The 15,580-nt window shown below is 39.8% G+C and overlaps 1 protein-coding gene, 1 long non-coding RNA gene and 1 other non-coding gene across 3 annotated transcripts in view; 1 reads left to right on the forward strand and 2 right to left on the reverse strand.

Moving 5' to 3' along the window:
- MOXD1 (monooxygenase DBH like 1) overlaps nucleotides 1-15,580 on the reverse strand; it is an 84,446-nt gene that overhangs the window by 16,322 nt on the left and 52,544 nt on the right. Inside the window, exons 5-8 of the mRNA XM_045865555.3 lie at nucleotides 4,461-4,640; nucleotides 4,074-4,176; nucleotides 2,355-2,521; nucleotides 1,072-1,263 (exon numbers count right to left, since the gene is read on the reverse strand). Of these exons, the coding sequence (XP_045721511.1) occupies nucleotides 1,072-1,263; nucleotides 2,355-2,521; nucleotides 4,074-4,176; nucleotides 4,461-4,640 (642 nt within the window). The remainder of the gene's footprint in view (nucleotides 1-1,071; nucleotides 1,264-2,354; nucleotides 2,522-4,073; nucleotides 4,177-4,460; nucleotides 4,641-15,580) is intronic.
- On the forward strand, nucleotides 1,106-15,523 carry LOC135365616 (uncharacterized). The gene is made up of 3 exons (XR_010413762.1): nucleotides 1,106-1,203; nucleotides 12,805-13,074; nucleotides 15,434-15,523. It is a non-coding gene; the product is annotated as an uncharacterized LOC135365616 (long non-coding RNA).
- Nucleotides 14,987-15,094, reverse strand: LOC123838036 (U6 spliceosomal RNA). Its single transcript, XR_006789377.1, has one exon. It is a non-coding gene; the product is annotated as a U6 spliceosomal RNA (small nuclear RNA).

The following is a 15,580-nucleotide window of genomic DNA, read 5'->3' on the forward strand; positions in this document are numbered from 1 at the left end:
TTTACTATGTGAGTAGATTCATTAAGAAATTTGATCCAGGGGAACCTTGAGCTACTTAATTCTAAGACTGTCAGTATAATAAACAAGCAAACAAACAAATAAGGCTCTCTCAGGTCAGACTCCACCATGTTCTAGCTGCACGACCTTAGGTAAGGAAGAGAATTACCTGGGCACAATTTATTTATTTAAAAAATAATTATATAAAATAGCTGTTATTTTGCACAGCTTTGTGAACAGATTAAACGACATAACATGCACCTAGTTCTTAGTGCAGATTAAACACTTCATAAATGTTACCCACAAATACTAGTTATTGTGATGCCCTCTTCATTTATATTATTTTCTTTAATGGTCTTTAGTCACATCTTTATTTCCTCACAACAGAATTGTGAAGCAAAGTAATAGTTATTGTTCCAATGTTTTCTAACTTTTGAACAATTCAGCATACACAGAAAATAATTTTGTTTATGGTTCACCACTCAGGTCAGTGGACAGGCTATTCATGGACCAGAGGCAGCTTGTGCTGGGTGCTGGTCCCTAGATTTGCTCTCCTGGCCCACTACTCAGAAGGCCCACGGATCAGGTTCTCAACACACTGTCCTTCCACACTGTCCTTCCATAACCCCAAGTACTGTTGCAAGCTGGATAGTTAGCTCTGTCCAAAACCCTTGTCAAATGAAAGAATTATCCTTATCTTCATTTTTACCAAGATCGAGCTTCCCAAAATTCTTCTCTGGTATAAAAAAAAATCTCTGATTTTTGTATTACCAGAATTGTAACCCAAAGGTTTGCAAAGAAAAGAGTAGTGTTTGGTACTCAGAACCCAAGTTTTTCTTTTCTTTTTAAATCAACAACGTGAGTTGCCCCTGGGAATGGTAAGAAAAGTGAGTTTGATTTTGGGAATCAGATCAAACACATTCCATCTGGGTTGTGCAACACCCACAGTGGATGGCTTCACGAATGTGAATACCATGAGCAGTTCACTTTACTGGTAGAAAACCTTGCTAAATCACAGTAGATAGATGCCTTGACTTTTCTAAGATTCAGTGAAAAAGAACAAAACATTCATACTGGTAAGATTGTTTGTTCTTCCCTTAGATACTGAAACTCCTGGAAGTTGAAGTCAAAATCGTCATCATAAGCCAGTAATCTCATTTCCTCCCCTTTGCGAAAATGACGGAGCCTGATGCCCCTGCCAGCCAGGTGAGCATGGAGAAGAACAGCAAACACATGGATTCCACTTGGCTTTTCAGCTTCCAGAGCCTACAGGCGGGGCACACAGAGGAACACAGAATTAGCCCAAACAAGCACATGTTCAGACAGTTTACCATAAGAGAGTTGGAGGGACAACTGAGAAGAAAATCTAAAGCAATTTAAGTGAATGCTTAAGCAGCCAAACATTTTGAATTTGGATTTTTCATGACTTATTCCTAGCAGTGTTATCTTTGTGAAGTAACATTTGCAGGCAGAAAAGAAAGGGAAATAATGCTTACTGAGGACCTACCAGACCATTTCTAAATGTTATCTTTCTTTATCCTTCTTTAAGGAGGTAAAGAGTCAATCAAAGCTCTTGGCAAAAAGATTCCAGTATGTTAGTAACCTGTAAATAGAAACTCTTAAAAGGAGAAATGATTCCTACTTTCCAAGATAAGAAAACCAAGTGGAAGAGTGGAATTCCATGAATTGCCCTTGGTCCTATAGCTAGTACATGACGTCATGGCAATTTGAATCCTGATCTAAATAACTCAAAGGGCATAATCTTTCCACTTCATCAGTCTGCCATCTGTCTACAATATAATAGCTTATAATTTGTAAAGAATATGATCCATGTTGAAATACATTTATTTAAGAAAAAAGAACTGTAAATGGAAGTATCCATAATTAAATACTTTACATGGTTTTCCTTACTCAATATGCATTTTTATATTAGGTACTCTTGCTCTTTGGTTTACGTAGGACAGAAACTATAAAGCAGAGAAAAGGAGAAAAAAATGAAAATGAATAATGGAAGAAACAAATCTGGATTAAAAAGTGAAGTTGAGAAATGGAAAACAGACCACACGAACCAAGGTAGAAATTGTAAAAGATAAAGTGTCAAATATGAAAAAAAAAAACAAAGGAAGTAGGTCAGGAAGGAAAACATCCTGGAAGTTATTCTTGTCCAGAATTCTACTCCTACAGCCTTCAAGATTTAAAAAAGCAATCAAAGGGTTGCCACAATGATAAATAATGGCTTTACAGCATGACAACAAGAAAAAGATTAATAACAACAAGCATGGGATTTTCCAAACATAGTTTCCAAGAGCACTGATGAATCTATGACTAGTAGCTCACAGACTCTATGTTCTACATACCTCTTCTAGGCATTCCAGAGTGCAGTGACCCTCAGACTGGAATTCAGGCATCCCTGGAGGGATGGTGTGGAAGAGGCTTACCCAGAGGCCAGCCTCAATCACCCCAGCATCGTACTTCCTTATATCTGTCGTATGAAATAACCTCAGTCCAGAATTATCTATTAAGCCTGGAATAAGAACATATAATTAAAAATGAGTTTGAGTTCTTAAAAAAAAAGTTCTCCACATTCAGTTGAAATGGATTTATTAATTTTCCTTAAAATCTCACAAGGGAAAGAATTACAAGTAAAGATTAATGGAAGACAACATTCAGTTTCACAAACAGCAATTAAAACATAAGTCACCATATTGTCTGCAACCATTTTTGACTTACACAGTATACCATAGGAGAAATGTTTGTGTTGTCTAGCTGATATATTCCACAATGATCTAACATAAAGATAGACCAGAGGAAAATTCTAAAGTCATTCCTCAGAATATAGAATAACTCAACAAAAGCTTTATTTTATATTGTTTTCAGGTAAAGTTCACTAACATTTCCATAGAGGTAGAAGCCCCTTGGTCTAGAAACCATCTGCTGATAGAATAAACTACTGATGATTAGTTTTCTTTATAGTTTGCCACCAATTTTTTAATCACTCAATGAACAGTTATTCAATCAACAAAAATATTAATAATCTATTATGTGACTAGAAAGCATGACAATAAGCATGTGGGGATGAAAGATGAGTAAGACACATTCCTTGCTGAGACAGTTATCATAAGGATGGAGAGTCCCAACCCCCTCATAAATCTGTTCTACTGACTTCGAAACTAATTGACTCCTTTCTGCAGGGTTGACTTACCTACCTGTGATTACCAAATTGACACTTTGGAACCATTGGCATATACACAATTTTATATTAATTGGTGTGATTATTTTTATTGTTTCTCTTTCTCACTACGCTATAATTTCCACCTGGTTTGGTGTGTTTTCATTCACGTTGTATCATTAAGCACAGACCGGAGACAGAGCTGGTGCTCAGTATTTGCTGAATAATTGCACACATCAGTGTAAAATAATGACTTTGAGTTACTTCTGTTGAGAACTTCATATTGAATCTTTCAACTTTTTGGTTTTGGATTATTACGTAAGAGGGTTTAGAAAAGTAGATTCACAAATCAAATATAAGTACAAACCCTCTTCATTTCAATATCATATTACACAGTGTGTCTGTACACATAAAAATAATATTTTCTAGTGTGATGAATGGTAGCATTTCATATGAACAGTTAGGAAATGTTTCATAAGCACCAGGTTTGGGGAACTAACTTATATCACAAGGAGAAAAATCTATTATCCTACTTCTTGGAAAGCAGGATACAAATTGTTTTTTTAAGAACATTGACCACGTGCGCTCATTTTGCCTGGTTCAGTGCTGGTTAATCACTGTTGCCTCGGTGTAATTTTTTTATTATTAACATATAATGTATTATTTGTTTCAGGGGTACAGGTCTGTGATTCATCAGTCTTACACAATACACAGCGCTCGCCAAGCACATACCCTCCTCAAAGTAATTTTTAACAGTATCTTCTTTTGCTCTAAAAAGTACCCTAATTTGGATGACAATGTATAGGTTAATTCCTTCTAAGACTGGGTGGTAGTTTATTTCAACCCTGTTAAGATACTTACAAAACTTTTAAAAATCATAGGTAAAATATATGAAGAATAAACTCACCCTCCTTATATGTCGGATTGTCATAATGGACTTCCAGGAGCACATAACGAGGATCTAACGGAGTGCCAAGGGATAATCCAACATGAGGTGGATAGGAAAAACCCTAAATAAGGCAAATTCCATGAGACGTGCCCTATGAAAGTCCCTAAAAGTTCTATTCCACTCAAAAACCAACCATTCTCAAAGATATTTCAACATTCTGGAACTCCATAATCTAGAGTGGACATAACAAAATGGCATAAGGAGAGAATTGCTTCCAATGGGAAGAAAAATAAGTCACTCTCCTATCAGAAATAATGTATAGAGCTTTACTTCTAAGTATTAGAACCGAAGGGAAAGAAACATGATCCATGAATAGTGTCACATCTCAGTAATTGTTGGTCCCACCTCTCCACCAATGGCCCAGGCGAAAATGACGGTCTCGCAGGTGAGGAACGCATCGGGCATGTTAGGGTGGTAGCACTCGTGGCCATAGTCCAGGACGCTGTCGTTAAAGCTGCTGCTGCACTGGTAGAGTAGGATGTGGTGGACCAGACTCTCGTGGCCTCTCTGTATCAGTGGCTCCACCTGAACAAGCACACACGAGAGGGAGGATGCCATGAAGCAAACCACCCTACAAGCCCTGCGGTAAGCAGGAAGCAGCATAAACGATGATCAGTTTTGCAAAGGAATCATGTTCTCAACTGTGTCAAAGTTATGATGTGGCTCAAAAACAATTTGTTCTGGGGAAGGTAACAAAGATAATGATGGTGACGATGGCAAGAGCGAAGGTGAGGTAACCCATGGGGCGCCTGGGTGGCTCAGTCGGCTGAGGGCCCAGCTCTTGGTTTCAGCTCAGGTCATGATCTCAGGGTGGTGAGATGAAGCCTCACCTTGGGCTCCGCGCTCAGTGGGCAGAATCTGCTGGATGTGCTTTCCTCTGACCCTCCCCCAACTCATGCACCCTCCCTCTCTCAAATAAATAAGTAAATCTTAAAAAAAAAAAAGATGAGATAATGCTTTCCTCCAGGAATCATAAGATTTGCTGATCTGTTTGGGTTTTGAACTCACTTTTGTTTTTCTTAGCATTCTGTGTGGCAACTGTTTCCAGACTGCTTTCTTCCAGGCTTCTTTGCCCTTTGTTCCCTTCCCTCTTTTTTCTTTTCTTTTCTTTTTTTTCGCCACATTAAAAAAAAACAAACCAAGGCTGTAGATAGACACAAACTCCCTCAGACTCCCTCTCTTCCACCTCAAAATATTATCTTTATCCATCCTTATTGAAGGTGATAGATGATGTCTCATTCATCTATTACCTATCTTTCTATCTATCAATCATCTATCCATTATCTATCAATCATCTATCCATTATCTATCATCTATCTATCTATCTATCTATCTTTCTATCTATCTATCTATCTTTCTATCTACTGTCTATTTTTCTATCTGGTGCTAAGCATAGTGCTGGACACAAAGTAGGGCTCAATAATGGATATTCTTATTTTAGTGACTAAAATCAAATTCTAATAAGAATCTTACTATTAGAATTTGGGAGAGAAAACCACATTGTAGTGATGTGCCCCTGTAACACTGCTCAAATTAGGAGAGGGAAAGTGGAAACCAGGGAAGAGAATGAGCGGTCAAGCTGGTTCTAACACTGACAGCACAATGCATGTGAGCGTGTTCCTTCTGTTGTCCCTCCTGGGAGTTCCCTTCATAACACCTGCCCACCTCAGCCCGGGAACTCAGGAGGAGCTAAGTGCATCCACAGGTCCCCAAGTGCCTTACCTGCCGAGGAAGTGCAGTACTTAGCGTAGTTAAATACAAGGCTCCAGGATTCTTTGAACCCTCCATACATCTGCTAAAGAAGTCCTGGTGTGTCCCTAAATTTCCAAGACTTTTCCTGTCCTAGAGTTCAACACCTCTGCCTTTATCCTTAACTACTCAAATGCAGGCAAATGCATTTTGAAACCCTTGCTTGTTCTCTGCTTTAGACATGCATATAAAGATAAAGTGTTTTTAGCTATTCTCTCCTAAGGCTTTCCATTTTGATTTTCTACATAGTTTTCTTTTCTTTCTTTTTTTAAATCAGAAAATGGAAGCAGCCACACAGGGAAACAGTATGTAGAAGGCAGAGATCTGAATAAGCAGCCAGGGGGTTTCCACTTTGCAAATCCAGCTTGCCTTTGTGTTGCATTGTGAGTCATGCCGGGGCTAACCCACACGCACATTTTTAACATCACATTCACAGAAATGACATTGCACATGGCTTTGTTTGCACTTGTCTCATCTCTAAAGGACCGGGCACCCCGAAGGCAGAAACTATTTTCTCTTTTGCTTGAAAATGACAGTTATTATTTAAGCATGGTTGCATAATACATTACACAGAAGGGTAACCTAAGATTTCTATTAAAGTTTAGTTCCCACATCCAGTTTGAGCTTTCTTGTGAGATTTCACTTATGTGGGCACCTCAGCACTCCAAGGGGGACGGAGCACAGTATGTCCACAGGAACACAGGGACAGGAGACATTTTCACAAAGTGCCTTATCAGTTCAGGCAGAACCTGGAGGTGGTGCTGAGCTCCACAGGGTCGGTCCCAGAAAGGAGTCATTAGGGCAAAGGAGAGATGACTGCTGCCAAGGCAGCTACAGAAACAAATGGCATTCATTGAGGCGAGCTACAAGTGTGCATGGGGAATATATTTATTAAGGCTGGGTGGTGCCTGCCTTTAAGGAGTTTCACGTTCAACTTCTTGAAAGAACCTTTTAGGAGCAAGTGTTTATTTATTTCTTTCTTAAATACAGTAAGTGCTGAAACCAACACCAAGCTTCTAAGCGACTAATGCATTCTAGGAACAGTAATAATAACAACTGTATTTTATTTAGCACCTACTCTACTATCTGTCAGCCACTGGATTCGTCATTTCATTTAATATTGACAACAATCTATCAGGTTAATGTTATTGACTCCATTTTACAGATGAGAGAAGTAAGACTCAGGGGATTAGGCAACAAGCCCAAAGTACCATAGGCAGGAAATGGTAGATGGGGATTTGAGATGAGGCTGGACTGACCCCAAAGTCAGTACTCTCCCAGCTGCCACACATCATTGCGGGAGATGCTTCAGGCCCTGGAAGCTGCTGCCAGCGAGGGGGAGGATGAAGACTGGGAGCCTTACGTCTGAGGGAGAGGGGTCTCCTGTCCCCCTTTCCCCCTTTGCCCCCCTTGCCCCCTCAGTCCGAGCATCCATTGGCCCTTAGGGAGATGAGACAGATGGTGGTCTTTTGATATGTTCTTTCCTAAGGAGAGCAAATAACAAGGTCTTTCTTCAAAACCTGGTGAGGTCTTCAAAGAGAATTAAGTTGTAATTACAAACCGAGGGGAGAGCCTGCAAGTTTTTCCTAAGAAAAAAATACATTCATAAGATAACAAGGAAACTTTCCGCATGCAAACCTGAGCACTGTTCATAGGAGAAATATGAAGCCTTGGAAGAAGCAAAGCTCTCAGCAAAACGGAAAGGATGTGAGAGATGAAGGTGCAAACGAAGAAAGAGAAGTGAGGATAACTACGGAATGAAGGTGCCGCTAATATCAGAGACAAAACGCAGGTTCTCAAACCCTTGAAGAACAGAAGCATTTCTGGAGAAGGAATTTTAAGATGACCATGTGGGATAATTAAGTGAGACCCGAGGATATTCCTATGGGTAGGCATAACCTATTCAGTGCAGGGGACAAGTTCCAGGGAATGGGAGCATCTTGACCGGAGTGGGGCTGGCTCTCTCTCTCGATGCCCCACACAGAGCAGAATTCCCCACAAAGCTTCCTGCCACACTTCCGGAGCATAGAGAATCCAGTGCCCTGCTACCAATCCCAGAAAAATACTGCTGCTCATTTCCCGCTGCTTCCTCAACCAGCTCCACAAACCTCGGAAGCAGCTGCAGCCCCTGCCGGGCCATTCTTCCTCAGCCCAAATAAGGCTGAGGCCGAGACTGGCGAGCACTGTATGAGCCTGGAGAGAGAGGTGCTCCATGATACAGGCTTCTTGCAGGTGGAATGCAAGCGTTAAACACTACCCTTTCTTGTGTATTCAGGAATGGTCTACGCAAGAAAGACTCCTCCTTTCGCATCATTGCATCGTTTGAAATAATCGTTTGATTTTTATATTAAAAATATTTTGGAGACAAATAAGGTTGTAGTGAATCACTGCTTCTAAAGAGCAGCACTTAAACAGGGTGACTTATTCTGGTTACTTCAGAGATGTCACATTATCATCACAATCTAGATAGGAATGCCAAAAGTTGCCTCTATTAAAAAAAAAATTAAGCTTAAAAAAATTGTCAAAGAAGGTCATGCCAACATAAGGTATACAAATGTGGATAAATGGGTACTTCTGAGACTGGAACAAACATTTAATTTCATTTTTGTTTTAGGCTGGCTATATGACTGCAGAAAAAAAGAAATAAAAAGAAATAGAAAATGCATACGGAAGTGGGTGGCAGGGATACCAACACCTGATGACATATTAAACCATGTTATATGACATATTGTTATTCCTGTGTTTTTGTACACAGGTGGGATTTGCAGACCAGAACACATGGGAATTCCCTACAAACACCTTCATATATGCATTAGAGGCCAGGCAACGATGGCCTGGCACCTGTGGGTTATCTGTTAGCTCCCATGCAGAGCAAAGGAACAATCTAGAGAAGAAATCACAGATGGAATGGGGATGAGGGGGAAGCCTTCAACCTGAAAGATTTTTAAGACTAAAACAGTCTCCAGTTAGTTCAAGCAACTGAAACTTTGGGGTACCCTTGAGAGGACTTAGGAGTAAAAAAGAAAACAAGAAAAAAAGAGAGCTGCTAATCATAGCCGAGACCAAGGTGGAAATTAACATCGACTATAAAACTGGGAATTGAAAAGCCCCAAATATTACACTGTTCTCATGACCCCGTCATCTTCTCTTACCCTCTATCCAGGTCAATATGTCTAGCATAATCCCTGCCACACATAGACTGCTTAATAACTATTTATTGAATGGAAATGAAGATTTTCCATGAAGCCTTTCCATCAACAAGACTGAGTCATCAAATTCATTGCCTCCTAATTTCTTGATTGTCTCAACACCAGTGACCTACCCTGCAATCCCACTTCAGCAACCCAATCCCACTGTCCCACCCTGCACTTATAACCACCCAGGACTGTGCTCCCTCTGAAACTCTCTTTCTGTCCCTCTTTCCTGCTCTGTTGGTTCTTTCACACCTCTCCAGTCTCTCAACCTGTCACTTTTTCCCAGGAGGCTCCTTGAAACCAACCCTCACAATTGACCCAGACACTCACAACTGTGAATCAATCCTGTAATCTTCCCCTTCTGATCCTCCACTTGTACTGAAGTACTGAGGATACTTTCACAACCATTCATATAAAAGCTCAAAAGTCAGGATTCACAGTTGTACTTCCGTGCATCAGTCTTTCCTTATTTTGCGCTGTGTTCTGTTCCTTGGCTATGGATGAGTATAACTTGTTCAGTGCAGGGTACAAGCTTCAGAAAATGAAAGCACTTTGCTCCCATTACAAACATTTTAAAATCTATGTACACCTCCTAATCAGCTCTCGGTAAATGACTCAATTATTTTGGTAAGGGAGGAAAGATTTTTTATTCATTCCGTAGCTGCATGAGGGCAGAGCTGGACACAATACAATTAGGAAAAAATTTTAATTACATAAAATAATGCAATGATCCAAAGAATCTTACTTGATATGACCTTGTTGTTTAGAACAGAATGAGATAGGGATAAGACAAAAACTTCCAAGTGTGTCAGAATTCCTTGGAACATAGAACCAAGGCACTATATCAGAATAGGAGGTAAGAAACTCTTAGTGGAAATGTATATTATCTTCTGTCATTAAAGGTTTGGGGTCCTTGACAAAACTGTGCCTGCCTGATGGTCTTTCACAAACACCTATTGGGAAACAGATTATGTTCCAAAAAGACTTCTCCAAAAAACCACTGAACATTGGCAAACTTAAGAACCCACGTGCTTTTGCAAACTTCAAATACCAATTACCTCAACAATAACAATAAACATATTTTTTGCTTTATTCCCTTATACTGGGTTGAATAGTGTCCCTCCAAAATTCATGTCCACCTGGTACTTCAGAATGTGCCCTTATTTGGAAAGAGGGTCTTTGCAAATGTTATTAGTTAAGATGAAGTTACACTGAAAAAAAAGGCGGCAGGGGGCGGGGGTGCCTGGGTGGCTCAATCGCTAAGCATCTGGCTTTTGGCTCAGGTCATGATCCCAGGGTCCTAGGATCAAGATCAAGTCCCGCATCGGGCTCCCTGCTCAGTGGGGAGTCTGCTTCTCCCTCTCCCGCTCCCCCTGCTTGTGTTCTCTCTCTCACTGTCTCTCTCTCTCTCTCTGTCAAATAAATAAATTAAATCTTAAAAAAAGAAAAAAAGATGACGTTACACTGGCTTAGGATGGTCCTAAATCCAATGACTAGTGTCTTTATAGAAGAGAAAGGAGAAGGAGATTCAGACTCAGACATACACACAGAGAAGCTGATCATGTGAAGATGGACACAGAGATTGGACTCAAGCTGCTACAAGTCAGGGAAAACCAGAGACCAGCAGAAGCTGGAACAGCCAAGGAACAATTCTTCCCTAGAGCCTTCAGATGGAACCTGGATGGCCCTGCTGATGCCTTGATTTTGGACTTCTGGCCTCTAGAGCTGTGAGAGAATAAATTTCTGCTCTTTCAAGCTACCTGGCTTGTGGTCACTTATCAGAGCATCCCTAGGAAACTCATACATCTTCCTCTCTCAATTTTTTTATCATAAACTAACAATTCACAGATTTGTACACTTACACCTAGGTCATGATTGTCCCTGCATTTGTTTGAGACACAAACTTATTACAAATATACATTGTTTCCTCTTACATGATTGAGATTAAATAATTCCATATAGTTACTTAGTCTTAAGGCTATTTTACTTGATGAATATGCAAGTGCTCTTGAAAATGTTAAGTAAGTTTTATTATCTAAAGCTAAGTATATGTATATTTTACTTTAGTTTTTACTTTTGGAGGGTAAAAAAGGAGCGGGGGAATAGGGGTGAGGGTGGGGGTCGTTCCCTTCTTGACTTGTCCAAGGATACTGAGCTCAGTGTGAGAAAAACAGGAGGTTATTAGAGCTCTTATGAGCAATTTTCCTATACTTATTCTTCCAAGTCTACTCATTTAAGATGTTGCTTGTTGAAACATGAGTAGAACATAGCTCTCCAAAAACAACTTGCAATTCAACAAATTAAAAATTAAAACAAAAGGAGAGAGGTGATGGGTGGAATGTGTAATGAGCTGGAAACTTGGTAAATCTCCATCACTTTTCTTCCTGCCCATTCTTGTTCCTGGCACTGTGCTTTATATAGCCACCCCAGGCACAGGCTGATGTCCACGGAAAAGCCAGTAAACCATCTCTGACAGAGGTAATCCAAAGGGCAGCTGGCTCATAATGCAATGCTGCCTATGAAAACATTTCAGCCAGAGCTAGCGGTGTAGACAGATGATTATAAAATCATGCTGATATGCTCATGGGACTATGGTAGGATAATAGATAGTATCTACCTGTCTTGCCCTCCTTATCCTCATCCCTAATGGGGAGATCTCTTTTAGCATAACAATATATTCAACTTAAAAGAGACAACCAAATTGAGCAAGAAAATGGTGTTATTGTCTCACAGGTAATCCACTTTGAAAAAGGTCAGAGTTCAAAGCACAACCTGACTTGCTGATGTGATGTCAAGGGGCCACAGCTTGAATGGACTGGGCAGCTAAAGCTCAGGAAGTGATAGTTAAGTGGAACAGAGATGAAGAGAAGGAATGAAGGGAAGAACCAAGGGAGAGGAGACTTCTGGAAAATAATTTACCCCCCTTCTGCAGTCCTGATTTCTTATGGAAACTAAGATGTGTGTGGCCATGCTCTGTCAGCCATAATTGACCAGTTCAGGAATGGGCGCCCAACCCATCAATCTTTCCCTGGGCCTTGAAAACTATGAAAAAGAACTTAATACCTTCTGGAAGCTGAACACTGTGAAAGAAGTCAGTGTGTAGTGAGATCCAATAAAGTTGGTGCACAAAAAAGTTCCAAAGACAAGATGGTCTCAGCAGGGTTTGAATACTTAAGTTGTTCCTGAACCCAGCTGCATCTCTGCCATTCTCTGGCTTACTTGTTCAGTCTTTCCTCTTATTTCATGGGTCAATTCCTTTCTATTTCCAAAACTAGTATAAGTTCGCAACCAAGATTCCTGATTAAGAATCAAACACAAGTAAATATATATCATCAATTCATCAATTCTGTGTGTGCATTTATACATGCGGTATCTGAAATTGTCTTCTTTTTTCTCTTAGGAACTTTTTGCTACATAAAACTATTTTGTTTTAATTTTACTCTTTCATTTTATTTATAGTTCTTAATTGGATCTGGGTACATTAATAACAAAGTTCCTTCTATCAATGTCCTCAAAAAGCAAATGAGAAATATAATACCCCCTATAAAACACACAAGTGTCTCTCTCCTTTGCTTACTGATTCCTGATATATTCCACATAGGTATTTAGTATTCAGCCTGGCTTATTTTGAGAGTTTTTTTTTTTTTTTAAGACTTGTTTATGTGTGACCAGGAAAGTCCCAGGGAAGGGGGATATTATTCTCTAAGTCATAGCTCTGGTTTTAACGTTTTTTGATATTCTTCCAGGGAACATCACCTCTGTGACTTCCAGCCATACAAATGAGTATGCCACCAACACGGTAAAGCAGTCAACTACTCCATGTTCATAAGTCTCAAGGACTGGGACAGTCACCATCTTGACACCCATAACAACATTTAAAATGGCAACACGGGGGGTTTCAACAAAAAGGACTTCTCTCACCTCAGTTTCACAAAACATACCCCAGAAGCCATTGACGATGACCATGACCACGACCCTCAACAGTTTAGTGACATCTGCTGCTTCATCAATAACAAGTATGTATCATCTTCTTTTTTTTTTAAGAATGAAGGGGGGGAAATCGGAGGGGGAGACGAACCATGAGAGACTGTGGACTCTGAGAAACAAACTGAGGGTCCTAGAGGGGAGGGGGGTAGAGGGATGGGTTAGCCTGGTGATGGGTATTAAAGAGGGCACATACTGAATGGAGCACTGGGTGTTATACGCAAACAATGAATCATGGAACACTACATCAAAAACTAATGATGTAATGTATGGTGATTAACATAACATAATAATAAAAAAATAATAAATAAAATAAAATAAAAACTAAAAAAAAAAAAAAAAAGAACAGTGTGGTTGCCCAGCAGGAGCACAGATGCTCCAATGAAGCTGTAAATACCCTAGAAAGCCTGAAGGTCTCAGAATTGCCTCCTTTCCTCTGAAAAACAAACTGAGGGTTCTAGAGGGGAGGGGGGTGGGGGGGTGGGTTAGCCTGGTGATGGGTATTAAAGAGGGCACGTTCTGCATGGAGCACTGGGTGTTATGCACAAACAATGAATCAAGGAACACTACATCAAAAACTAATGATGTATGGTGATTAACATAATAATAATTTAAAAAAATAACAAGTATGTATCAGAACTGACCCATGCTACCTATGCTGAACATAGTTGTGAAATGCTACAGGTATGTCATTGTGCCATTCTGCAAAAATAGAAATGTAGATGATGATGTCATATTAAATAAGTTAGTAGTATAGATCCTGGTATTCTTGTTCCTGTAGAAAATGAGTGTCCAACTTAATCAGGCCAAATAATGACTGTGACTAAGTGAGGTGTCCTACCAGGGAATTGTCCTTCAACGTGGTGTGAAGATGCGTCATGCCTTTAATTCCTGGGCCCTCATTAGAGAATAGAATTAGGCAGCATCAGTCTACCTGATTTCTAAACCAAATGGCTAAGTTTGGTTTTCATTCGTTTGTGCCATAAAGATATTTTCAAGTGGTATTCAAATCTACATGTGCAGTATCAGGGTCATTGCTCTTCTTTTTTTTTTGCATTTGTTCAAAATAGAATGCCCGTGAAACCATAAATTCTGAACCTCACAATTTTCTTAACTTATTCAAAGTGCAGTTCAACTTAAAAGCTAGTGATTACATTTATCAGAAGAGCGGACTTTCTGGGTTTTTTTCTGTGTATTTTTATGTTTTGAAATCAACTGTAATGTCTCAAGAGCTCTTGATGCGATAACACCAAAGCAGGTTCAATTCCCAATTTATTCAAAAGGAGAAATTTCAGTGAGAACAGTTTACTCAGATTGGATCTGGTTGCGAGATTACAGCTGTGTTGCCCAGACTTATTGTTAAGGCATGAACTCTTAAGAGGACTAATAAGGGAAAAAAAATTCCCCAAATCGTGCTGCCTCTGAGGTTGTGGTAGAGGATCCAACTCCAGCACCACAAACACCTTCAGATCCTGGGGTTGAAGCCCCAGGGCGAGGCGGGAGGGATCCACTGGAGGAAGGAGAGCCAGCAGTCATGGACACAAGGCAGGCTGGGGAGCATTTCTACCCAGAGACTCTCTCCTCCTCCATTCAGCATTCTTATGTAGAAATTCAGAGTCTTAGCTTATTGTAATGTTATTTAAAAAGCATGTTTTTGTTTTGTTTTGTTTTCGTCTAGTGACAGCAACTATTAATTCTCAAGAAAATATATAGTTTCAAAATTTGATATTGGCAGCTTTGTTGGTATTGTATTAATACTGGGAGTTTTGTCGATTCTTGACATTGCAGGCAAAATGTATTATTCAAGAAGAACTATGTGAGTTTTGATTGGTCAGGACATTGTTATTTCTGTATTTCCTTAAATGTCATGACAAAATACCAGAATGGGGCCATAGATTTATGAGTTACATTCCTGTTAATCCTCTATGCCCAAAGTAAATTGTTGAAAAATGTGAACGCCTCACGAATTTGCGTGTCATCCTTGTGTGGGGGGCCATGCTCATCTGCTCTGTATCATTCCGATTTTCATATATGTGCTGCCGAAGCGAGCACTATTAAGACTGTTTTACTTGATGAATATGCAAATGCCCTTGAGAGACTTAAAATATTATGATTTACAGTCATCGATTTCTGAATGTGAAGTAATTAGGCTCTTTTGCCAAACACCTCAAGAATATAAACACAAACAAAGCAGAAAATTGCCTTTGAGAAAGTTTGTAACAGCATTCTTGTGTCTATTGTTCTTTGAATTTTTAATAGATTATTCATGAACTCTAAGGTAGCTGTTAGCCCTATTTTAACAAATAGTAACGTTCAGTTAACAGAGATATTCAATAAACTAGGGGTCACCTAGCTCCTCTAAGAGTTCCCTTGCCCCTCTCACCATGTAAGGACCCAAGATGAGAAGATGGTCATCCATGTGGAAGTGGATCTCACCAGACACCGAATCTGCTGGCACCTTGATCTTGGACTCCAGAGCTGTGAGAAATAAGTTTCTGTTGTTTATAAGCCACCCAGGCTATAGTATTCTGTTAGAGC

This window comes from Mirounga angustirostris, unplaced genomic scaffold, assembly GCF_029215605.1.
Source record: "Mirounga angustirostris isolate CCGP_5_RB_7025 unplaced genomic scaffold, mMirAng1.0.hap1 SCAF_8, whole genome shotgun sequence".
In the NCBI taxonomy this organism is placed as follows: Eukaryota; Metazoa; Chordata; class Mammalia; order Carnivora; family Phocidae; genus Mirounga; species Mirounga angustirostris.